Source organism: Syngnathus floridae, chromosome 14 (genome assembly GCF_059516105.1).
Source record: "Syngnathus floridae isolate MCC-2025c chromosome 14, RoL_Sflo_1.0, whole genome shotgun sequence".
Taxonomy (NCBI): domain Eukaryota; kingdom Metazoa; phylum Chordata; class Actinopteri; order Syngnathiformes; family Syngnathidae; genus Syngnathus; species Syngnathus floridae.
Genome location: NC_142426.1, coordinates 4,280,289 through 4,300,947, shown reverse-complemented (window position 1 = coordinate 4,300,947; position 20,659 = coordinate 4,280,289). Strand labels below are relative to the sequence as shown.

The 20,659-nt window shown below is 48.7% G+C and overlaps 1 protein-coding gene across 1 annotated transcript; it reads right to left on the bottom strand.

The window, feature by feature from the left end:
- Positions 1–305: 305 nt before the first annotated feature.
- arhgap21b (Rho GTPase activating protein 21b) lies at positions 306–20,352 on the bottom strand. Its single transcript, XM_088396421.1, has 24 exons — positions 20,134–20,352; positions 19,233–19,407; positions 15,520–15,681; positions 15,301–15,322; positions 13,465–13,557; positions 13,313–13,391; positions 13,180–13,234; positions 8,811–10,320; positions 7,932–8,078; positions 7,709–7,811; positions 7,551–7,596; positions 7,327–7,452; positions 6,959–7,258; positions 6,749–6,810; positions 6,538–6,680; positions 6,329–6,471; positions 6,054–6,212; positions 5,904–5,982; positions 5,762–5,835; positions 5,593–5,682; positions 5,351–5,518; positions 5,161–5,266; positions 3,369–3,400; positions 306–3,280 (listed from the first exon to the last, which is right to left on the bottom strand). Exons 2-24 carry the CDS (start codon positions 19,305–19,307, stop codon positions 1,799–1,801), a joined length of 5,256 nt encoding a protein of 1,751 aa, XP_088252547.1. The 5' UTR covers positions 19,308–19,407; positions 20,134–20,352; the 3' UTR covers positions 306–1,798.
- Positions 20,353–20,659: the final 307 nt, after the last annotated feature.

The window sequence follows — 20,659 nt, the reverse complement described above, 5'->3', positions numbered from 1 at the left end:
TTATTGCAACTGGCCAAACCCTAAAAAAATGACCATGTATAGGAAAGATTATAAAAATAAAGAAAGAAAGAAAAAGTATAGTCAGGGTTTTTTTTTTCATAAAAAAGATGTATAATATATAGAAAACAAAATGACCATGTCTAGTAAGAATTGTTTTTTTAGATTAACTGACCATGTATGTTAAGACTCTTTTTTTTTAAAAACAAACAAACATGACCATATACAGTTAAGGCTTTCTTTAAGAAACAAATCGACCACCGCTGAACACAATAAGGAAAATGCTCTATAGAACCAACACAGTCACATCATTGCCATTGACACAATTTATTTCCAGTGTTCCCGGAGTCTGTGCACTTGTCTCCCAGTCAGGAGGAAGGCAGCGTTTGTGCGGTCCGCATCAGGTTTTGCACTCCCTCGCACGCCGTACCAAAACTATCCACACGCATGGGCACAAGTCAGGAATGTACGGTCAGGGGCCTAAAAGTGGAGTTCCACTTGAGTTTTTCAATTGAATGGTACTCTTGATTTTGTCATTAAAGTGGGGAAGAGAAAACATTTAAAATTTGGCCACAAATTAAATCACACTCCAAAACAAGTGTGAATTGAAAGGAAGAGTTTGAACTTCAATATTCTGTTGTGTGTTTAAAATAATTGAGCCCTGTAATAAATACAGTTTTGAGTGTGAATGACATATTTGGGTACAGGCCTAAACAAAACATGAATAAGCTCAAGTAAGTGGAAGCAGTTTTGTTTTTGATTCCAAATTCATCACTGTTTGGTTGATAGTTTTGTCAATGGGACAAATTTGAATGGCTCCTCACCGCACATCCGTTACCGAATCATCCCGCAAAGACTGTACTGAATCCCACGATGGAAATGTCAAGTAAAGCAGCTAAAACGTGACATCTGTATGTACATTTAAGTTACTTATTTTACAGTAAATCTTCAGAATTCAAGTTGTTAAAAAGGACATTATAAAAACAAACCGTTGGAAACAAAGTAGAAAATGTGTTAAGACCAGAGTGGAATGCCTCAGGAATGGAAGCTCGGCATTGTTCTTAAAGAAAAGCTGGAGAACGACAGACAGTCAACAATTAAAAGAAAGAAAAGGGGGAAAAAAAAAAAGTCATACTAGTCACAGTTGTGTACTGTAAAACAAGACAATATGGCACCCAAAACATTTCATTGTCAGGCACTTCCTATTGTGATTTCGTTTTTTTTTCATGATTATCCATGTACTGCTCCCAACTATTTTGTTCACTGCTCTTCAGTGTATTATTTAACATGTGCATACTTCAAGTCTCGTGCGTACCTTTGGAAAAAGCCCGGTCGGCAGTCGTCGTGCGGGTCGTACCCAAAAGTCGTTTCAAGTACACGATGAGCAGATATGTACTGTACATTTTAACATCAACACAAGCGGCTAAAGCTTTTAGTCGGCGTTACAGCGAGCACATCTGGACATTCTTCATTTGGTTACTGGTTCACATATTCTGTAACTTGTCTTGGCACAAAAATAGCTCATCTGCAAAAACTACAAATCTATTCTTTCATAAAATCTAATCCTTAAATTCATCTGACTCCAGCGTTCATTTATGTGCCAGCTCCGTCCGTCCCCTCATCAGTCCTAATTAAAAAAATAGATGTAGGAACCGTATTTGTCCCATGCCTTCAACGTGAGTAAAGTCCACAGCTGTCGCCTCGCTTGCACATTCACATGATGATGACAACATGCTCACTCAGAAACATCACGCACACACGCAGACTTGAACGTTAAAAGTCCTCTTTCACTCCCACAGACTCACAAGTACTGATAGAAGCGCGAGTGGACCACCTGGGAACTGGCCAGTTTATGTGGATGCGCCGTGGCCGACAAACTCAGGCTCTTAGCCTGCGGCACGTCGCCGTTTAAAGCCTCGGCGGCCCCGTGTGACAGTTCCGAGGATGCCGCGAGGCCGTCGCGAGGCCTGCCGCCGAACGGTGCCCCATGCTGCTCGGCCAGATCCAGGCTGACCTCGGGATTGCTGGTGCGGTGGCGTTCACGTGCGATCCAGTCGCCGATGGAGAAGTCTTGGGAGCTGCATTTGGGTCTCAGGCGGTCCACGGCCGACAGTTCGGAGCGCGAACCCGAGCAATGAGGCCAGTCGCCCAGAACCGACAGCTCGGCAAAGTCCCGCTGGCCGCCCATGGTGTGCCTGCGACGGATGTTCTTCTTCTTACTGCGGCCCTCGACGTTGCGCTGGCTGCCCACGCCAAACATGTCGTCCACCGACATGCGCAGACGCACTTTCAGCCGGTCTGTGATCTTCAGTTTCCAGGCGGGCTCCGCTTTGTCCAGTTCGCCGCGGGACGACGAGCTGAGGCTGCCGGTGGAGCGACCTTTGGCTGAAAACTGCGACAGTCTGTTTGAATCTTTGTCGCCACGGGACCCGTCCAGCGACGATTCGCTGTCGGTCTTCTGCCGAGCGGCTTTCTTCCTGGATAGCGTGTCGCACTCGATGAGCCTGTGGGAGGCCAGCGGTCGTGGGGCCTCCCGCCGCTCCAGACGCTCGGCCGCTGCCACGGCGAAAACGGAAATGTCACTCTCGCTGTCTGTCTCCGCCGGCCTGCCCTCGCTGAAGAGCTCGCTGCGCTCGTCGTCGGCATCGTCGTCCCCGCCCCTGCTCTCTGCCACCGAACGCACTTCCGAACTCAGCGTGTTGAACTCGCCGCCAGTCGTGAAGGTCATGGACGACGTGGTGGAGTAGTCTGAGGTGATGGAGCACACGTCGGCTCCTGGCCCGCCGGCGCCCGTGTCCTGTCCCGGTGCCGCCGTCCTGTAGCGCCTGGCCCTCGGCACCGAGGCCCGGGAGCTGCTGCTGTTCATTGTTCCGAGGTCAGACACCGTGTCGTCGTAGTTGGAGGGCGGGTCTGACGGCACCGCGTGGCAGTTCAGGTTCGGGGAGTGGGACGGCGACGCATACGGGGAGCCGGTGCCACGTGAGGTGGGCTTGAGCTCGGGAGGCACCTCGGATTTGTCAAGCTGTTCTTCGGAGCTGTTCTTCAGCTGCTCCTTTTGGCGAGTGCCCTCCTCTTTGCCCCCCTCAGTGCGACTCTCTGGAGAGCAGGTGGGCTGCTGCTGACTCTTCCCCGGGTTCTCCTTCCTGGGGAACACGGCATCCAAGTCGTCATCCGAGCTACTGGGCTGCGCTTTGTCTTTGGGCTTCTTGCGCTTGCGGCTGGCGAAGAAGGAAGAGCGCAGCATCTCTTTGCTACACTGATCCTTCCCTGACCCCCAGAGGCTCTGCGGGACAGACGACAAACCACACGGTCACGACATGACTGAGCCAGGGCGGGAATTTGTGAGGAAGGAAACAAAAAGAGAACGTCACCTTTGATTTGGAGGAGTCACTACATGCTGAATCTGCATCAATGAGGAAAGAATCATTAGTCGTCTGCCACCTTGAGAAAGCAAGTCAATTCCATAAAGCGAAGGACGGGCAAAAAAAAAAAAAAAAAGAGCAGATTGATGGCTTGCTGATCTCATCATTGATAGACATGAGCTGTAAGAAGAGCAGCTGGATGGAAGCAAGATGACACACTCGACAAGGACAAGTAACCACACTAAGTAAGCGCTTGGTGGACACCAAGAAGAGGAGGCGGCAGAAAACAAAGCCTGAAATGACAGATGAAGGCAGAGAAACGAGAGAGAGAGAGTGAACGAGATTGGGGGGGGTGAACCCCCCCGGCCGGCTGTTCAAACAAAGACTGACACAAGCGGCTCATGCTCGGGTAACGATGGAGGCAGCGACGGCACATCACGAACACAAACGTCAGTCACGAAGCATCATGTGTTGCCCGCCACTGACCAGCTGAAGACGCCCCCCCCTCCCTGCCCCCTCCACAGCCATCAGTGTGTGCTTGTAACGCGAGTCAAGTTCCTGTACAGAGCTGCGGCCCTGAAATTGTTCTTGAGGTGGGATCGATGGGCTATTTACGATTCAGACCAAGACAAGTGTTGCGGTGGCGAGACTGCGTACAAATCTAAAGATGAGCAAAACACAAAAGACGATAAAAGAAAAGCACGACGGACGCATAGACAAAATGAAATCAAAATGCCCCCCCTGTTCACAACTGCAGTCAATTGAATTTAGTGTGTTCCAGCTCAGTTGAGTCCCGCCACGATGGCCCCGCCCCTCCCCAGACATCATGACAGATTAGGCCACATGACCGGAGAGAACCATACCATGCTACTTGTCCTCGCGATCAGCTTTAGAGACAACAAGAGACAGCAAAAGGGCTTTGAGAGAAGGTCCGGCAGCACTGGCGCGTACGCCCTGGATGCAGGCAGGGTATTGCGTTCAATGTGAGACGTGCACACCACAAGGAAAATGACAAACATGGACTTCTCTTTCATCTCTTTTCCTCCCCCAATTTAAAAGAGCCGCGGGTTTCTGCAGACTAGGCAGCTACACTGGGCACAACACTCGTCCTTCTTCCTACAGTCCCAGCTGTCCACCACTGACAAAACTGAGTCCATCAGCGACATCATCGAGTGATAGACGCCGCCCACTTGGCCTGTGTCAAGATGGGGTCATGTGTGAGTGCTGGACAAGGGATAAGGGAGAGAAACAACACACTGCACACACACAAGGGTTAAGAAAAACTTCCATCCATTTGGCGTTAACTTTGATTTCCTTTCGGGTGGGGGGGAGAGAACGTATGAGACGAGGAGTAAGGGAAGAAAAGAACTGAAGGAAAAGGAGTCGCTGACTCAAAGCAAGTAAAGCACGGGGGGGGGGGGGGGGGGAAGAAAATGTCTCGGGTGAGAGGAAAAGAAAAAGAAATGAACAAAAATATCAACTTGGACAATTTGAGCTAGAACAATGAAAAGCAAAGAAATGAACAAAAATACCAACTTGGACAATTGGAGTGAAACCGAGACACATTCTGTTGGTAAATCAACTCAATCGAAAAAGGCTTACAATTTCCCAATGGCTAAACCACAAATAATAAAACTATCTCAGCCCAAAGCATGTAAAAAAAAAAAAAAACACGCATGAAGTTAATATTTCATACAATTTGACTAGCAATGGAATCAATCCAACTTTGCTGGCATGGACAAATAGTTGCTGCGTTGAAATGTGGGAGCGCGACGCTGAGAGAAACATCCCGGCGGCTTACCTGAGACTTCGCCCGGCGCCGCCGTTGTGCGGCCGATGTTGGAGAGCAGGTGGTCGATGTTGGGCACGGGCTGAGACTGCACCGTGCTCTCCTGCTCGGCTGCCGTCTGGGGGAAGGCGGAAGGAAAGTCAAGTCGAGGCTTGGCCAAAAGCGCGCAGATGACGCCGGCGCCGAACGCGAGGCCACGTACGACAGGATCTTCATCGCAGTCTTCGGCGAAGAACCACTCGTATTGCTGGATCAGGTTCTCGATTATCTTGCACTGGTCGGGCATGTGGTTGACCATGTTTGTCATGTTGTCCTCGGAGGTTCGCACCAGCGTCGGGCCAAACACAATAGCCAGGTTGCGAGGTTCCATCTAAACACACACCGTGATGACAAATGAGACGTCTTTCTTTCAAAACAATATGCGCAGCTCTTCATATGTCGCACCTTGTTCTTCTCACAGTTGTCGGAAACCTTCTTGAGGTGAGCGCAAAGAAATTTGAGGGTTTCATAGTGGTGCTCAGGCAGTTTGTGGATCTGAGGGAGAGAGGAGAGTCGTTGCCAGCGCGCCTCACAAAAATCCAATCCAAAAAAAATGCTGTTGCAGATTCCTTACCAGCTTCTTTAGCTCCTTAAGTCTTTCAACAGAGTCTTCGGTTCTGCTGGCTTCGATAAAGTCGGCGTACTTTTCTGTCGAGCACACCCAGAGAAGTCTTAAAGACGGACTAACTTTTGGGGAATGCCTTTGAGAGTCTCACCGTTTGTAAACAGGGGCTCGGGCAGTTTTCGGAAAAAGGACTTGAGTAAGCTACTGATGACGTTGAGATCCCTCCATTTCTGCAAAGAAGCAAACGATTCTCAGATCGTCGAAGTGCAAAGCGCAAGTGAAGACGCATGCGGCCGCTCACGTCTTCTTGCACGTCGATGTCGGCGATGCCTTTGGTGTTGAGCTCCTCCTGCATGTTGGAGATGGCGGCGTTGTTTCCAGGAACTCGGTAGATGCCCGTGTACTCCAAGCCTCGCTCCTCCACCACGCTACAACACACCTCCACGATCAGAGGAACCAACTAGAAAGCAACACATTCAAATTCAGCAAAGGAATTCAAAAGACATATGTATCCTGAGCCCAGAACCAAAATGAACCACTCAAATGGAAGACCTTTGTGAGCGAGTGTGTGCTCACCCGATTGCTCAGCGCGGGCGGACAGTCATCCAGGCGCACTCCAAATGTGACGCCGGCCGGCGTCTTCTTTTCAAAGGGCTTTCGCATGATGCCCGGAATGCCAATTTTCCACGCTCCTCTGTCCCTGGGTGGACTGGCCTCATCTGAATGAATCATTAGGCGGTTTTAGTGGGCAAGCGAGGCGTAACGGTGGCCGGCTTTGAATTCACCTTTCAGTGCCCTGCGCTCTTCTGATTTGGGTGAATGAGGGCTGTGGCTCTTACTGTCCGTCTTCCCTCCCAAAAAGGCTTGTTTGATGCTCAAGGACTGACGGGGGGTTTTGGGCGAAGGCTCAGACTTGCTGCTGGGTGCGCTGAAAAGGGAAGAAGGTCAAAGATGAGCCTGATCATTTAGTACAAATAATGATTTGCGCCGGCAGACCTCATCATGTTGTATTCTTTGATCTTCCGACTGATCAAATCCTGACTTGTTACGGCGGCGTTCTGAAAAGGCAGACACTTCTCTTATTATGATAACACAAAACAACTCATACAGTATTTTGCAGCACACTTGAAATCCTTAAAAAGTGCGCCTCATGTAGGAACACGTCTAATTGTCTGTTTTGTTTCCCTTGGTGACACGCCCACTCACCTCTTCGTCGGGATTACTGTTTTCCTGAATGACTTTAATCCAAGTCAACATGTCTTCCCTCCCTTCCGCCTGGAACAAGTACTCGCTGTCGGAGGTGGTCAGGCGCAGCACGTTCTTGCGCCGCGTGTCGCTGTAGGAGATGTCAATCAGGCAGGCCTTAACGCTGATTCGCAGCGGCTCCTCGTCGGGCGGCGTGGTGACGTGCGAGAGGGCGTCTTTCCTGTCCCTGAACAGTGTCAGCGTGTGACCTTGTAGAACTGCATACATCTGCTTCCATGACTTCATTCCTCCGCTAGCACGCTACGGAAAGGAGACACGGCACACATGGTAAGCAACATTATAACTACAGCATAACTACCCGGGCATACCTTATTTTTATCAGTAGAAAGTTGGCGAAAGTTGAGCAAGCCTTCCTTGGAAGAATCCAAAAAGACATCTGCGGTGGAATCTCTTCGTGATCCAGAGTCCCCGGAAGATTTATGAGCATCCAAAGCCTGTCACACAAATATTGTTTGTAAAGGACGAATCATGGCACGCACAGTGCTCATTAGCACACATCATTACAGTTCTCTAAGCCACGATGGCAATTCACCTTTTTCAAGCCCCGGAGACTCGGCATATGCCTACTAGAAGATCGTCTGGGGGGGGGAAACAAAACACAAAAACCCATTAACATGAATTCATAATAAAGTCAGTCAACGAATTGAAAAAAGAGACAAGAGCAATGACGGGCTATGAGTTTGAACATACCCTCTGCCCTCTTCTTGGTAATTGTCCAGACCTTCATCGTAGGATTTCGAGCGCTCCGTTTGGCTGGCAGATTCCGACTCCAGCAAAGCACTTCTCAGGGACTCTGGTGCAGAGCATACAGTGACTTGCAAATTACAGTTATGAGAGTGAATGTGCAATGCTCTTACAAAACAAAAATAATAAGTGGATATATGACCCACAAACCAAGCACAAAGCCTTTTACCTTGGTCATGTGACAGCTGTCGGCGAATGGGAAGACATGGAGAGTCGGGACTTGAAGGACCGGTAGCGATGGATGGTGGCACGGATATGACAGCGGAAGGTGGAATAGGGGCAGCATCCCTGTCGACACTGGGGCTGACGGGCTCGTCTATCACAATGACAAAAACACAAGCGCTTGTAAAAAAAATGAATGAATGTGATTGGGGGCCATTCAAAGGGGCCGTCGACAGTGGCCGTGCAGCCTAGCCTGCTCAATCAAGACGTGGTTTCCTCGGGCCATGGCACCAGTCCCGGAATGGTAGTCCTGGTGTACTGGCACTGTCGCACATTATTTTGTGGGCACCAGGCCTGTCAGGTCAACTCCACTAAACAACAAAACATCCAGCAAACATTGCCGGCCAATCTCAAATGCAAATCTACAGCACAAATGAGTGGAGTAAAAACAAATGGCTGCCCAACGACGGGTCCGAGTAGAGAAATCTATGAAAATAAATTTACTTGACAAGGTCTTTAAACATCATTGTTATGAACATGCATTGACTGTACACTATGAAAGCAGTCTGGGCTGATGAGCCATTCCATGATATTGAATTTTCCACTGTGGCCCTGCCACTAACACACTTTAAATGCCACTGATCCCGATTAATGTCAGCGTTCGAGGATGAGGCCTTTGTTTCGGAGCATCTTGGTGGGATTAAATGTACACAAACCACAATGCACTGAAATGAAATAGGCAATTACATAACTGTGCGGTTTGGTAGTCCACAAGCTATACAAACGTTCATCTATTTTCAATCGCTTCCTTTGTCGGCCCGCCTCGTGTTACTACGGCTGTTGCCGTGACAACGACGAGCTTCAAACTCATTTGGTTTCCTCTTACCGATGAATGGAATTAGATCCAACGACTCGTCGAGGTTGCTGGAGCAGGAGGTGTGACGTTCCTCGAGGCGGCGTATATGCATCTCTCGCCGCGCGTCGTTGGGAAGCCAGCACGTTGCCACGTCTGCTGTGGAATCTGCGCCGTCGTCATCGTTCACGGCCAATATGTAGGAGTGTTGGCGCAGAGGGCTGGGGTGCTTTCCGGCGGGCGGCTTTGGCCTCAGGACCACGCCGGACTCAGAGAGGCTACGTCCGGCCGCCTGGCTGCGAGACTCTTGGTGGCTTGGATTCAGGATGGCAGACCTCGGGGGTATCTGCTTCTGAGCGGAACACGAAGAGGATCTTTTCCCAAGCGGGGCCGTGTCCCTCTCGGCCTCAACGGGTTGCACGCTTTCGGCTCTCGACCTGTTGGCGCTTTGGTGGTTGGTGCGGCAAGCGTGGTTCACCTTGACTAAGGATTGTTGCTCAGCGTTTGTTCTCGTTCCAAAATGCGTGGACCTTTCCGAAAACACGGGCGGTGAGTGGGTCTGGAGAGAATCCACTCTTTTAATGTACAGGGAATTGTGTGGCCCCCTCTGGCCGTTGTTGTATCCAACAGAAGGCCTGGACAGCACGGCCTGTCTGGGCATAGACTGTCTACTGGGCCTCGTACCGGGTTCTGCCCCCCTCCGATATCCTATCCCCTCATCTGTTGGGTCAACATAGTCCGTGGAGCGTGAGCGTACATTATGGAGAATGCCATCTTGAGACATGCTCCTCGGCGGCCAGTTCCGAGCGCGGCTCATCCTCTCGGAACTGATCACGCGGTCCTGGGAGGCGCTGCGTGGGGCCACTTGGAAGTGGGGAGGAGGTCCGTGGTACGAGCGTTCGTGGGAAATGCTCCTCCTGCGTATTCCCTTCGGGCCCCAGCCCATCTGGGGAACGTGATGGGAGGTTTCAAAAGTGTTCTGATTGGAAGCTCGCAGGCTATCGAGCCTCTCCTGGATGGTTCGACTACTGTGAGAATGAATTCCTTTGTTGTCAATGTATTCCCTGTACGTTTGGTAAGTTCGCCAATCTATATTGGGTTGGCCTCGATATGAGGCTTGTCCTGGCCCGCCGGGATAGACGTCCGCCTTTCGAGGGTGCGGGTACTGGGCTAATGACGCAGGCCTCGCCCTCAAAAGTGCCGGGTCCATGTAATCTACTCGATGCGCTGGACCCATACGGTGCTCAGGAGGAACCACCATTGTCCTCACGCTGTCGTTGCGCATGCAAACCGCCATCTGACTTTTTGGATAAGATTTCGGAGGAAGGGACGGGGGCACGGTGATCTCCTTGCGGTAGCCGTGGTCGGAAGGTGGCGGCGCCACCGAGCCCCTGATGCCGGGACCCGCCGAGTCCATCGCCTGGGCCATGCCCGGAGGGTTACAGTCAACTATGGGGTAGCATACGTAGGGCGGCTCAGGAATGTGACGGGCATTTCCACTGTAGCTGCTGTGGCCGCGGGGGTAGGCATCCTGGGAGTAGGCCTGGAGACAGAGCAGTAAACTCGTGTTAAAATAGACAGGAAGGTGTGCGTGATAATCAACAGTGAGCTACTGGATGCAAGTTAAGTGTAGCATAACTGCTACTGGAAGCGTAAGCGTGTGTGTGTGGGACATGTTGCAGTGCGAGTGAGTGGAGGCATTGGCAGTTGAGGAGCTCCTTATTGTGAGTCACACGCTAACATGTTTAATGAAAAAATACCAGACACGAACAGCTGAAGCATTTTTTGCGGCTCACATTTCTCTTCCTAATTTGCATGTCGTTTTAAGACTAGCAAATATATGGACCGGTACAACTCACGTGCACATTTACACGCGTCACACTAACAGATGCCTTAGACAGACAGGAGGTTTCCTCCCTGATTGTGAGAGCTATATTTAGCTCCAAGGCCTTTATGAACATGGACAGCAATCATTTGTGTGGCATTTATTATCGATTTCCTTTTTCGACGGTGGTTCAGTACTAGCCGCACTGTTCTTAATATTCTCTCTGAGCAACGAACAAATGGATGTATTGGTATGGGTACTTTGAACCAGCTCACATTAATATAAAAAACAAAACAAAAAAACCCCCTTACATAATACTGTGTCGGCAACAATCAATGTGTTTGGCTATGTTCCCCGCCCTTAGTGAGACAGCATAAACATGCAAAAGAGTTCAGAGGTCACTGGTCTTTATCACTATAATGATATGTGACAAGTTGGAATGAAGCCTGGGCGAGGTTTGGCGCTCTGAATCTAACAGGTAACGCAGTGAATCGGCCATTTGGACAGAACATCTCAACCCCCAGCATGGAAGTGCCTCGTAAAAAAAATCAACAGCAGCAGCGTAAAGCTGCCCGCCGCCCCCAAGCACGACTCGGACATGCGTGTCGTAACGTGCAAAACGTTTGCGGCGCCACACATGAACGTCAAATAGCTAACTAGTCAGCAATTTGCTTACCAGATGAGTTGTGTCCAGATAAGGAGGCGGCCGTTTGAGCGTGTGCAAACGAGAGCGTTCGAGAAATGAAGACAGAAAGAGAGAAGGGAAAGCAGCAGAGACAAACATGCAGTCAGGAAATGATCCGATTAAAAGGGAAGAACATCAAACAGATAAAAAAAAAAAAAAAAGCCAGAATTTCACATGCTGGAAATAGTCTCGCGCAACAGCGCTACGACGAGCGGGAGCAGCGGCGCGAGCCAAGCGACGCGTTGCCACGTTACGACCTGCCTGTGACAGTGGCTTCTTTCTGGGCGAGGCGGCGGGAGCACAAGCCTCTCATGTTGCTGTCAAGCCTCCACCACGCACGCTCGCTCGCATCCACATTATTACGCTAACTGAATGAGGTGCCTCCGGTCGCTCTACGTCTGCCTTGCCTTGCCCGCCCTTCTTCTGCTGCTCACATGACAGAAGCAGGAGCAGCTGCTGATTATACATTCCGCTCTGATGGGAGAGCTCCCCCTCCCCTCCCAAGCTTCCACCCTCCTCCGCCCCCAAGCATCAACCTGTTCAAAACACAAGGCAGTCAGCTGATTTTATCCACTCGGTTCCGCTTATCATCCATTCTTTCTTTCCCCGTCCGTCTCTTGGCATTTCCTCCTCTTGCCTGGCATACAAGTCCCTCTCTCTCTTGCTTGCTCCCAGAGTGTCGCCTCTCCCAATATCTTTGCTAAGCAACTGCTGCCTGTCTCCAAGCAGTCCGTGTGTGCTGCCTCCTACAGTCCAACGTCATGTCGCCAGTATGCGTGCATCTCCTCCTCCTTTACAGAACAGACTTTGCCGGTCTTTCTGCCTTCACGGAGTTCATTTTCATGTGGCTTCAGGCCACCTGATGTGTGATAGAAGAGAGGCACGTTTGCTGTGGGGTGTATGGGAAATAGGTCACTTGGAGCTCGCCACCTCAAGTTGCTCCAAACAAGTGTTAAACAAACATAAGCTAGTATCTGTTAGCGCAAAATAATGCTTGCCAATTGGTTGACAGCTCTGACGCTGGCTGGAAACTGTGGCCTTGGGCTTAAAACACTAACCCTTGTTGTAATTTATTGAATTATCGATAAAGATATGGAGGAGTACACAGGGGAGATTTCAGGTTAATAGCCATTAGGTTTCATCATATTAGCAGGTTGTCAAATGGACATTCCCTAGCATCCGCACGTACTGTAGCACTTAAGCGCTGAGTGGGGCTTCACTTTGCTCTTAATGTGCAGAGTGCAAACGGTGGTCCGCATGATGCAACCGACAGTCAACGCAAGATAACCCAGCTGATTTTCATCCCACCAAAAAAAAATCAAACATTTACAGATATGAATCATTTAGGGAAGGGCATCCGCGATAAAAACGGTAATGAACAAATCATGCAAGTCACACCCCAAGTGAGAAAATCCAAAAGTCGTGAAGGTGCATCGGCAGGCAGCAATGAAGGCAACAACGGCGCATGTGTTTTTGCACACACCCCAAAGTTGTTCACTCCGTCCCTCCCCTCCAGCCACGAGTCACTGTGGAATGTTGCTTTCCAAAGCTCCCCTATTACATGACCTACACAGCGCGGGCCGACCTGATCATCGTTTGGCTTGAACGCATTTAGTGCATTTCAACACGACATCTCAGTGACATAAAACTGTTTGGCTTGAACGCATTTAGTGCATTTCAACATGACATCTCAGTGACATAAAACTGAAAAGCTGTTCTGGCCTGATTAGGAGGCCTAGATAAAGAGCTCTGATGGGATGTCTGCCTTTTCGTAGTCCTGTCCCAGAGCAAAACTGGAACAGCTCTCTGGGATAGGAGGGTCGGTCCGTTCTATTCTGAAAACAGAACAAGTTGTACTTGTGGGAAAGCAAAAAGGTATGGGAGATGCGTACCAGCTGCAATATGTCCTCGTCTTTCGGCATCACACAAAGTTCCAGGAAGTCGCCGCTGTGAGGAAGTGAAAGAAAAAGCTCATTCACATAAGCCTTCCAAAAGCCAACGTGAAGCATCGTGAAGTTGTCTCACCTGTCTTGGATCAAAGATATAACCTCACAGTAAGCTTTCCCGATGATACTTGCTCCATTCACCTTCACAAGGCGATCACCTAAAAGGACATCACATTCTGCATGTCTTGCCCAGAAGATTTGGATTTGGTCAGGAACAAAGGATGAGCGTACCTGTACAGAGACCAGCTCCGTGTGCGGGACCGCCCTCCTTGACTTGCTTCACGAAAATAGTGTCCATCGGCTCCAGCCTGTTGCGCTGTCTCCCTAACCAATGAAAAAGTCAAAGAGGACATGTGACATTCGTGGAGGGCTTTTCCCATCGCCACCGAGGCTTTCACTGAAACAGGAACTAGAATGGTTAGCAGTAGACATTTACTGTAAACGGGAGCGCTTGAGCTTGACTACACTCGCATTGGGGCAGCAATAAAGCACCAAGACCAGTGCTTGGCCCACATAGAAGACAAATCATACAAGTGTATTCAAGGGGGGGGTATCTCAATCGGGGGTGGAATTGTGTGTGGGGTTTTGCAAGGTGAATAAAAGCTGCTATAGCGCGAGGAAAACCAGTTTGCTTGGCCAGTCGCTGTTTCCTAGCAGCTGCACTGAAGAGGTGGGAGGGGGGTTCAGAAGAAAGATGAGTGTGAAAGAAAGGGAATAGGAGTAGGTGGAGTGACAGTGGGCTCAGCTGCACGACTCCCACTCTTTCCTTTCACTCGTCGGTGTCCGCAGTCAAAGCTTTGGACGTAGTTAACATTCTGCTAGTGAGTCAGTACGCCAGAGTGGAGTGGAATGAATGGGAGCTAGGCTGAGAAGGGAAATGCCAGGTGCCAAGTGCTATCCATGGACGAAATCATTTCTGTACATATGTCCTTTTTCTCTCCTCCACAGAATCTTAGTCATGCTCCAGCACCCACATTATGTAATGAAGAGTACTATAGTGCAATCAGGCACGCTCCCTCTAGTGGCCGGTTGTCAGTGAAAAGGCATTGGTCCATATTGCAACATGAACATTCCTCATGAGGACAGCAGGTTCAAGAGGGCTTCCGTATGATGTCACTGACATTAAGCTTAATTTTGCTTGCCTCCAGTGGCCAATAAAAACAAAATGTCTAAATGAACATTTGGTCTCTCGATTAAAATAGAATATGTTCGATGTTGGGTACCGGATGTGCTCGAGGGACTCGAGCAGGCAACATTCGATTGCCATTGCGGCCAAACTTGGACCTGGTTGGCGCTGTAACAGAGGAGCTTTGTCTTGAGAAGCTGCAGACTCCAATACAATAAGATAATTGATGACGGCGTTCAACTGTGCCGGCCGGCCAGCCGGGTTCATGCAAGTGGAGCACTCGCTCTTGTGCAATGTTTTGCATTGCATATGATTGGAATGGTTGTGAATTTACACAATTCATTTCTATTTCAGTTGTTTTGAAGACATGTTTTGTGTAAATCGGGAGGGCGTTTCGGGGTCAAATTCTTAGACGGCACACTCGATTACGAATGCCATCAAACTGTCGCGGCTCTTCTCTCGCCGTTCATCGGCCTCATGGCAACGGCGAGAGAAGTGTCGTCAGCAGATTAATATGGTATTGCGTCGTGCGAGACGCCAACAAAGATGACTTGGGATCAAATTTCACTTCCTCAACATGTGCATGATGAATTCCAGCAGGGCTTGCATTCCTTTCCAAGTAATACAAACATAACTGGAATCACTGGGCAAATTCCAGCGACAACACGCTTTTATGAGCGTGGAGCCAATGCGAGCATGCACGGTGAATAGCTTTGCCAAACAAAACCTGGAGAGATACAAGATACTACATATCACAGAAGAAGACATTGTGACAGCACAATGAGCTTTTCTACCATAGCTTAGGAGTGATTTCATCGATTGTTTTGACATTGTTCTTTGCGTACAAGGAAGCTGAAAGAGCCTCGGAAATGTTGGATTAAAAGTCATCGCATGTCAGAGGAAACACTTGGATTTCATTTATTCTTTGATTTTTTTCTTACCTCTGCACCCGACATCTTCCCCCTGTAACAAAATTAAAAACAAAAAAATATTAGTCAATCAGGCATTGGGAAGATAAATTCAAGTACAGTGGATCCCGTTTATTTATGGAGAATAGCCCGCTAACAGCATAAACGCCGCATATAATTGAAATGTAGGGGAGGGGGGGTGCTATGCGGCGGTCCACAGTAATCCAATTAAAATGACCGTCAGACATTTACCAGGAAGTAGTGCATGGACGACTCCGGTGGGTAGACGATGAAGTGCCGCAGCGTAAAGCCAAATCCGTGAGAAGTGCGACGGAGAAGCACCGTTTTGGGTCGCGGCCATGAGAATGACTCCTCTTCTCTCGGGTCCAAGCCTCTCCACTCGGCAGAGTCATTCTATAGAAGTTCAAGAAGTGGCAATTATGGAAAAGATTTGAATCAGAGGTGCAAGCATGATTCAACATTTGCTTTTTCATTGGGAAAACAATGAGCAGAAGAAGAATGTTAACTTTGAGGGCTTTGAACAGCCCGCATTTGTGAGTTTACTGACTATGTGTTTACTGCTGATTATAAGCTCACACCTTGGTCGTATCAAGTTTGCAGTAACACAGTCTCCTTACGTACTCCGGCCCGCCCCATATCGTCTTCCATGGTTCAACTAGCTTCAGGAAACGCCTTTCTCTTTGCCCTGTCTTCCCACAATTAAAAAAGTGTATGTCATAGCAGCTCTAGCCTCCCTTCTTCTATGAGCTTGTCCCCTGCCCAGACAGATATGTCAGCTCATCACGGAAGTGAATCATCTAAAAAAAAATGTACGCGAACAATTTTTGATGCTGTTACTGATTGAGCACACAATAAACACACTTGAGTCTCCACGCGGTCGCGACAGACCGTTTGGAGTAGGCCGCTGTCATTGACACAGCTGTCGGAGGGGAGAATCCAATGTGTGCCGAGTTTAAAAAAAAAAAAAAAAAAAAAACCACTGGCAAACATTTACTCACGAGCCGGCACCTTTAAAAGAGCCGAGCGGCGAGTGTGAGCGTCGCCAGATGACGAGCGACAAGTGGCTTGTTCCCGATACACTGCAGGCACTGAGGCAAGCATTAACAAATTGAGCGTTTGTTTTATTTCTGTCTGGCCGGGCTGGGAAACGTCACACAGGTGCAGCTGACACCCGACCCGAGTGTTTCTGATCAGACTCGCAGAACCGGTCGCGCTGTTGCACACGGTTTTGTTTTGAAGATGACAGCGCCGCCGGTTCGTAGTGAGATGGTTTGAGCTCTGGAATCTTTGGCGCCGCGGAAACATCTTCCAATGCACAGCCGGAGGGGGCACTTCTGCTGTGATGACAACAAATGGAGCAAATTGGATGCTTGAGATGCCGGCCCGGCAAACAGGGTTGTGGGAGGCGCATGTGGCCATTCCCCATCCTTCTGATCTTAATTTGGAGGCGGCGAGAGGGTGGAGGCCTCCTGACATGCCAAGCCAGCGAGCCAGCGCTGTTATCATTGCCACATGCATGTACTTAATATTGTTGTGACATTCCCGCTCAATGAATCCCAGACATTTTTCTACTTTCTGGACCCAAAGTCCAATTTCATCAAATGGGAGCAGGGCAGGGTCACATCAGCACAACCTGAGGGTCTCTCACACACTTATGAGTCACAAGCATGCATGCCAGTGTGATACGTACACAGACAGCCTTGAGCTGAAAGATTATTCAAATGATATATTTGAGAAATTGGCCTTTTTAAATGGACCTTTATCACAGATGACACAAACAGCCAAGTTCATTCTTTGCAATACAACCAAGATGTTTACACTAGCAGAGACAACGGCCAGGGCACACAGACAGTTAAATCTAAACAATTTACTTTTTTTCTGTAAACTGCATCACCTACTAGCCTTTTAAAAGAGTCCACGCTTTAGCAAGAGTTATCCCTCCAAAAAATGATCCCTCCCTCTGGAGACGAACTATGCACACTAAAAAGGGAACTCGAATTTCAACTTCTTAATAACAAATATTACAACACCCCAGCCCTTGGCCTGTGTGTTTAAAAAGCGACACTGTAGCAGCACGCACGGCATGACAGCTGCGAAAAAGACCTAAAAAGGTGTGAGGGGCCCCATCTTGCTGGTCTGTGGGCTGCTGCTAGATTCTACACCACGCTCCATCCAAAGTGAACACTTTGCTGTGAAGTCTTGGCTAATGACCTGGGGGATGGAGGGAGGGGGGGGGGGGGGGGCATTGGAATGCGCTGGCTGTCCCAGTTTTGTAGTGCAGGACAAGGTTCAGGACTCAGTATCTTTGATCTGACTCACAGCTGGGACCAGAACTGACCCTTTTAGTTTACCTTGATTTGGATCTTGTGCGACGGGTGATTTGCATTGGACTCCCGTTCATGTACCGGGCAAGAAGGGGCAAAGCAGACTGCCTCCTGAGACGCGGCAGGCGCTACCACAAGGCAACAGGAAGTAACAGACTTCTTCTATCCAATTGTGGCTCCATTTTCCCTTCCGATTGCCATCACTGAGCCATGGCGTGCCCGCGCGGGGGCTTCTGTGAAAGGCAGCCGCTCCAAATGAGATAAACGCTGACCTTTAATGAGGCAAAGACCCGTGGGGGGGGGGGGGGGGGGGGGGGGGGGGGGGAAATTCGGTGGCTCAGATTGTCCATAGTCGCCCCCCCCCGCAGCGCTGAATATGGATCGTGCTTCATTATTCAAAACTATAATCTATTTCACTCTGCTCTCATGTCCCCCCACACACAAAAAAAAAACACCACAAGCTTCCTAAAACACAAAATTGATCATCTAACGTGACCGTATGTTTACTCGCGCCTCGAGTAATCAGGAAAATGTTACCACAGACATTTCAGAGATAAAAGCAGATTGATTGGTTGACTCAATACGTGACCAGAGAAATCCAAGTTGTGATAGGGAGAGAAAAAAACATATAACCAACACCAACAAAAAGGAAAGCATGAGCTGAATGGGACAACTCAAACTAAACAAAGCCAAGAGATAAATCCAAAGATAAAACAAATGCTTCTTCTTTTGTTGCAATAAAGAAAGTCAAGAGAACAATAAAAAATATGCAGAGCAATTTTAAATTCGATTTATGGTGTGTATCCGAGTAGTCAACGATATACTGTCACGTACGTGTCGATGGGATATCGAGTGGCGTTGTTAAATGACAAAATAAGCACCACAAGTAAAGAGCGGAGACTCCAGGGGGATTTCCTCTGCCACATTAACACATCAATTGGTTGGTGGTGCGGCCGGCCTCATTAAAAGTGGCATTTCCAAAAACCAAACTCTGCTCTCACACCTCGCGCCTCCAATCAAGTTCAAGCTTGTTGCGACTTCCTCAATTTGACTCATCTAAACGTCGAACAGGATTGGTAGCTGGCTCGTCATGATAAACGCAAAAAAGCAGATCATGTATTTATTTCTCTTGGCTTTGTTGTGACTCTAAACGTCTGCACAATGTCCAGTTTTTGAGAAAGGATCGGCGCCAGCTGCCTCCTAAAAACATGGATTATGGCAATAATCGAAGGAAAACGAATGACATCATCTAATTGCTTTAATATGCATCATTTACTGTCGGTACCAAGATATTCCGACTTGATTCACGCCACTGCTTCAGCCTTTTGAGTATGCAAATGACCCGGGTTTCCTAAACACGCGCAACAGAACGTAAACACCAAACAGAAATAGTGGAAAAACTCGTGAACGGAATCCGACAGGAGTTGTTACACGCACAAACAGCTGGGCCAAAGTGTCAAGCTCTCGTCGTCACTCCACCCCCACAGCGGACTCAACAGAGAGATGACTCTAGAAACCCTGAATCAGCTGCCCCCCCATCACCACCACCACCCTTCCACACAAAAAACAAAAACATTCATGCTCGCGATCTAAAAACATGAACGGTAGATTGCTACTCACCTCACAGAATGATAATCTCGCTTGTTGTCGCTCCAGATTATCATCACAAGAATGAGCCCAACGTGACGCCATCATTCACCTTGATCTAAAATCCTCTTTACGCCAACATCGGCAAATGTACCTTCTGGAGGAAAGCGAGAATCTGTTGTCCACGCCTTTATCCTGGCTGCATTACCTAATCCATTTGGAAGAGAAGAGCACAAAAAGACTTGTTTTACGTTGTGAAGAAGTGGAAAAGTAACTCATCACGAGTGTTGACACTATGGTAGACCTACTTTGCCAAATAAGTGACGTGATGCTGGGGAAAGTGATCAAAATTAAACTGACCTTTGTGGTCCCGGTACTACGGCCGGCTGGGTTATAGTCGGGCATTTCGAGAGGGTTTGCAAATGTAACCGACAAAGCACATGGATCAACGATCAGGGTTTGTTGTCATGGGTCCGACGGAGCGCAGCAACGTGGACCGCCGACACCGCATCAATAACCAGCAACAAGTGAACCAAGGGAAGAGAAATTTGTCTAACAAGTAGGTTGCCAAACCTGGAAAACCGATCTTATTTAAGAGCACCTACACCTTCGTGAATCTGATATTACACGCTGCGTCGCCATTATAGTCGCATCTGGTTTTGCGATTAAAAAAAAAAAAAAAAAAGATGGCTAGTTTATTGTTCGATTTCGACGCACGAACTGAGCGTTTCGCACAGTTCTCACGCTCCTCTACTCTGATCAATTCGTTCACTTACTTAAACAATAAACCCCTCAAAGTAGCCGAATGTCTTTTCTGTAGTTTGCGCGATGAGTGTTCAATTTGTAAAAAGGTGACTTTATGAAAGGTAACTGCGGCGAGCGGCTGCTAACTGGTTAGCAGCCGTGCTAACGGCTGGAGTTGAAACAAAGTTACCTGAGTAGTTGCTCGGCGTCGTTCCAGGCGAGCAACAGCGATAAAGGCGAGTAAGCCCGATAAAAACATAGCAGACGGCCTCCGGTAAGGGTAGACGTGGACATAATGACGATTATTTAGAGTCGAAACGGCGTCCCACACAGGGGAGGCGCATGGTGTCGTTCAGCGGTTGGATTTTTTGTTCTTCCTTCGAGCGTTCCCAACTCCCTGGGAGTCCACCTTCGGTCAACAGGACACGATCAACCAATCACAGACAACCTTGCATTTGATCCGACCAATCACGCGTGACTTTACACAACGTAGCCGCGGCGCTGCCAGAAGCTTGTGTACAGTACCTTACAGACAAGTTGAATTTAACTAACCAGAAGTAGAATGACTTATCTAACTAACTAAAAAAAAAGTTTCTCGATTTACATGAATTATTCTTCTCCTTGAAATGTTAAATATAAATAAAGAATCGGGGTCACGTGTTGAGGTTCAATGGGAGGTCGATCCCGACTGGCATGTGGATGGCAGTGCACGAGGA

Excerpts from the sequence above, each read along its gene's own strand:
- arhgap21b (XM_088396421.1), bottom strand. The coding sequence starts at position 19,307 with ATGATGGCGTCACGTTGGGCTCATTCTTGTGATGATAATCTGGAGCGA. Across the intron at positions 13,235-13,312 it reads ATATCTTTGATCCAAGACAG|CGGCGACTTCCTGGAACTTT; the intron begins GTGAGACAACTT and ends ACTTCCTCACAG. Across the intron at positions 7,453-7,550 it reads GTCTCCGGGGCTTGAAAAAG|GCTTTGGATGCTCATAAATC; the intron begins GTGAATTGCCAT and ends TTTGTGTGACAG.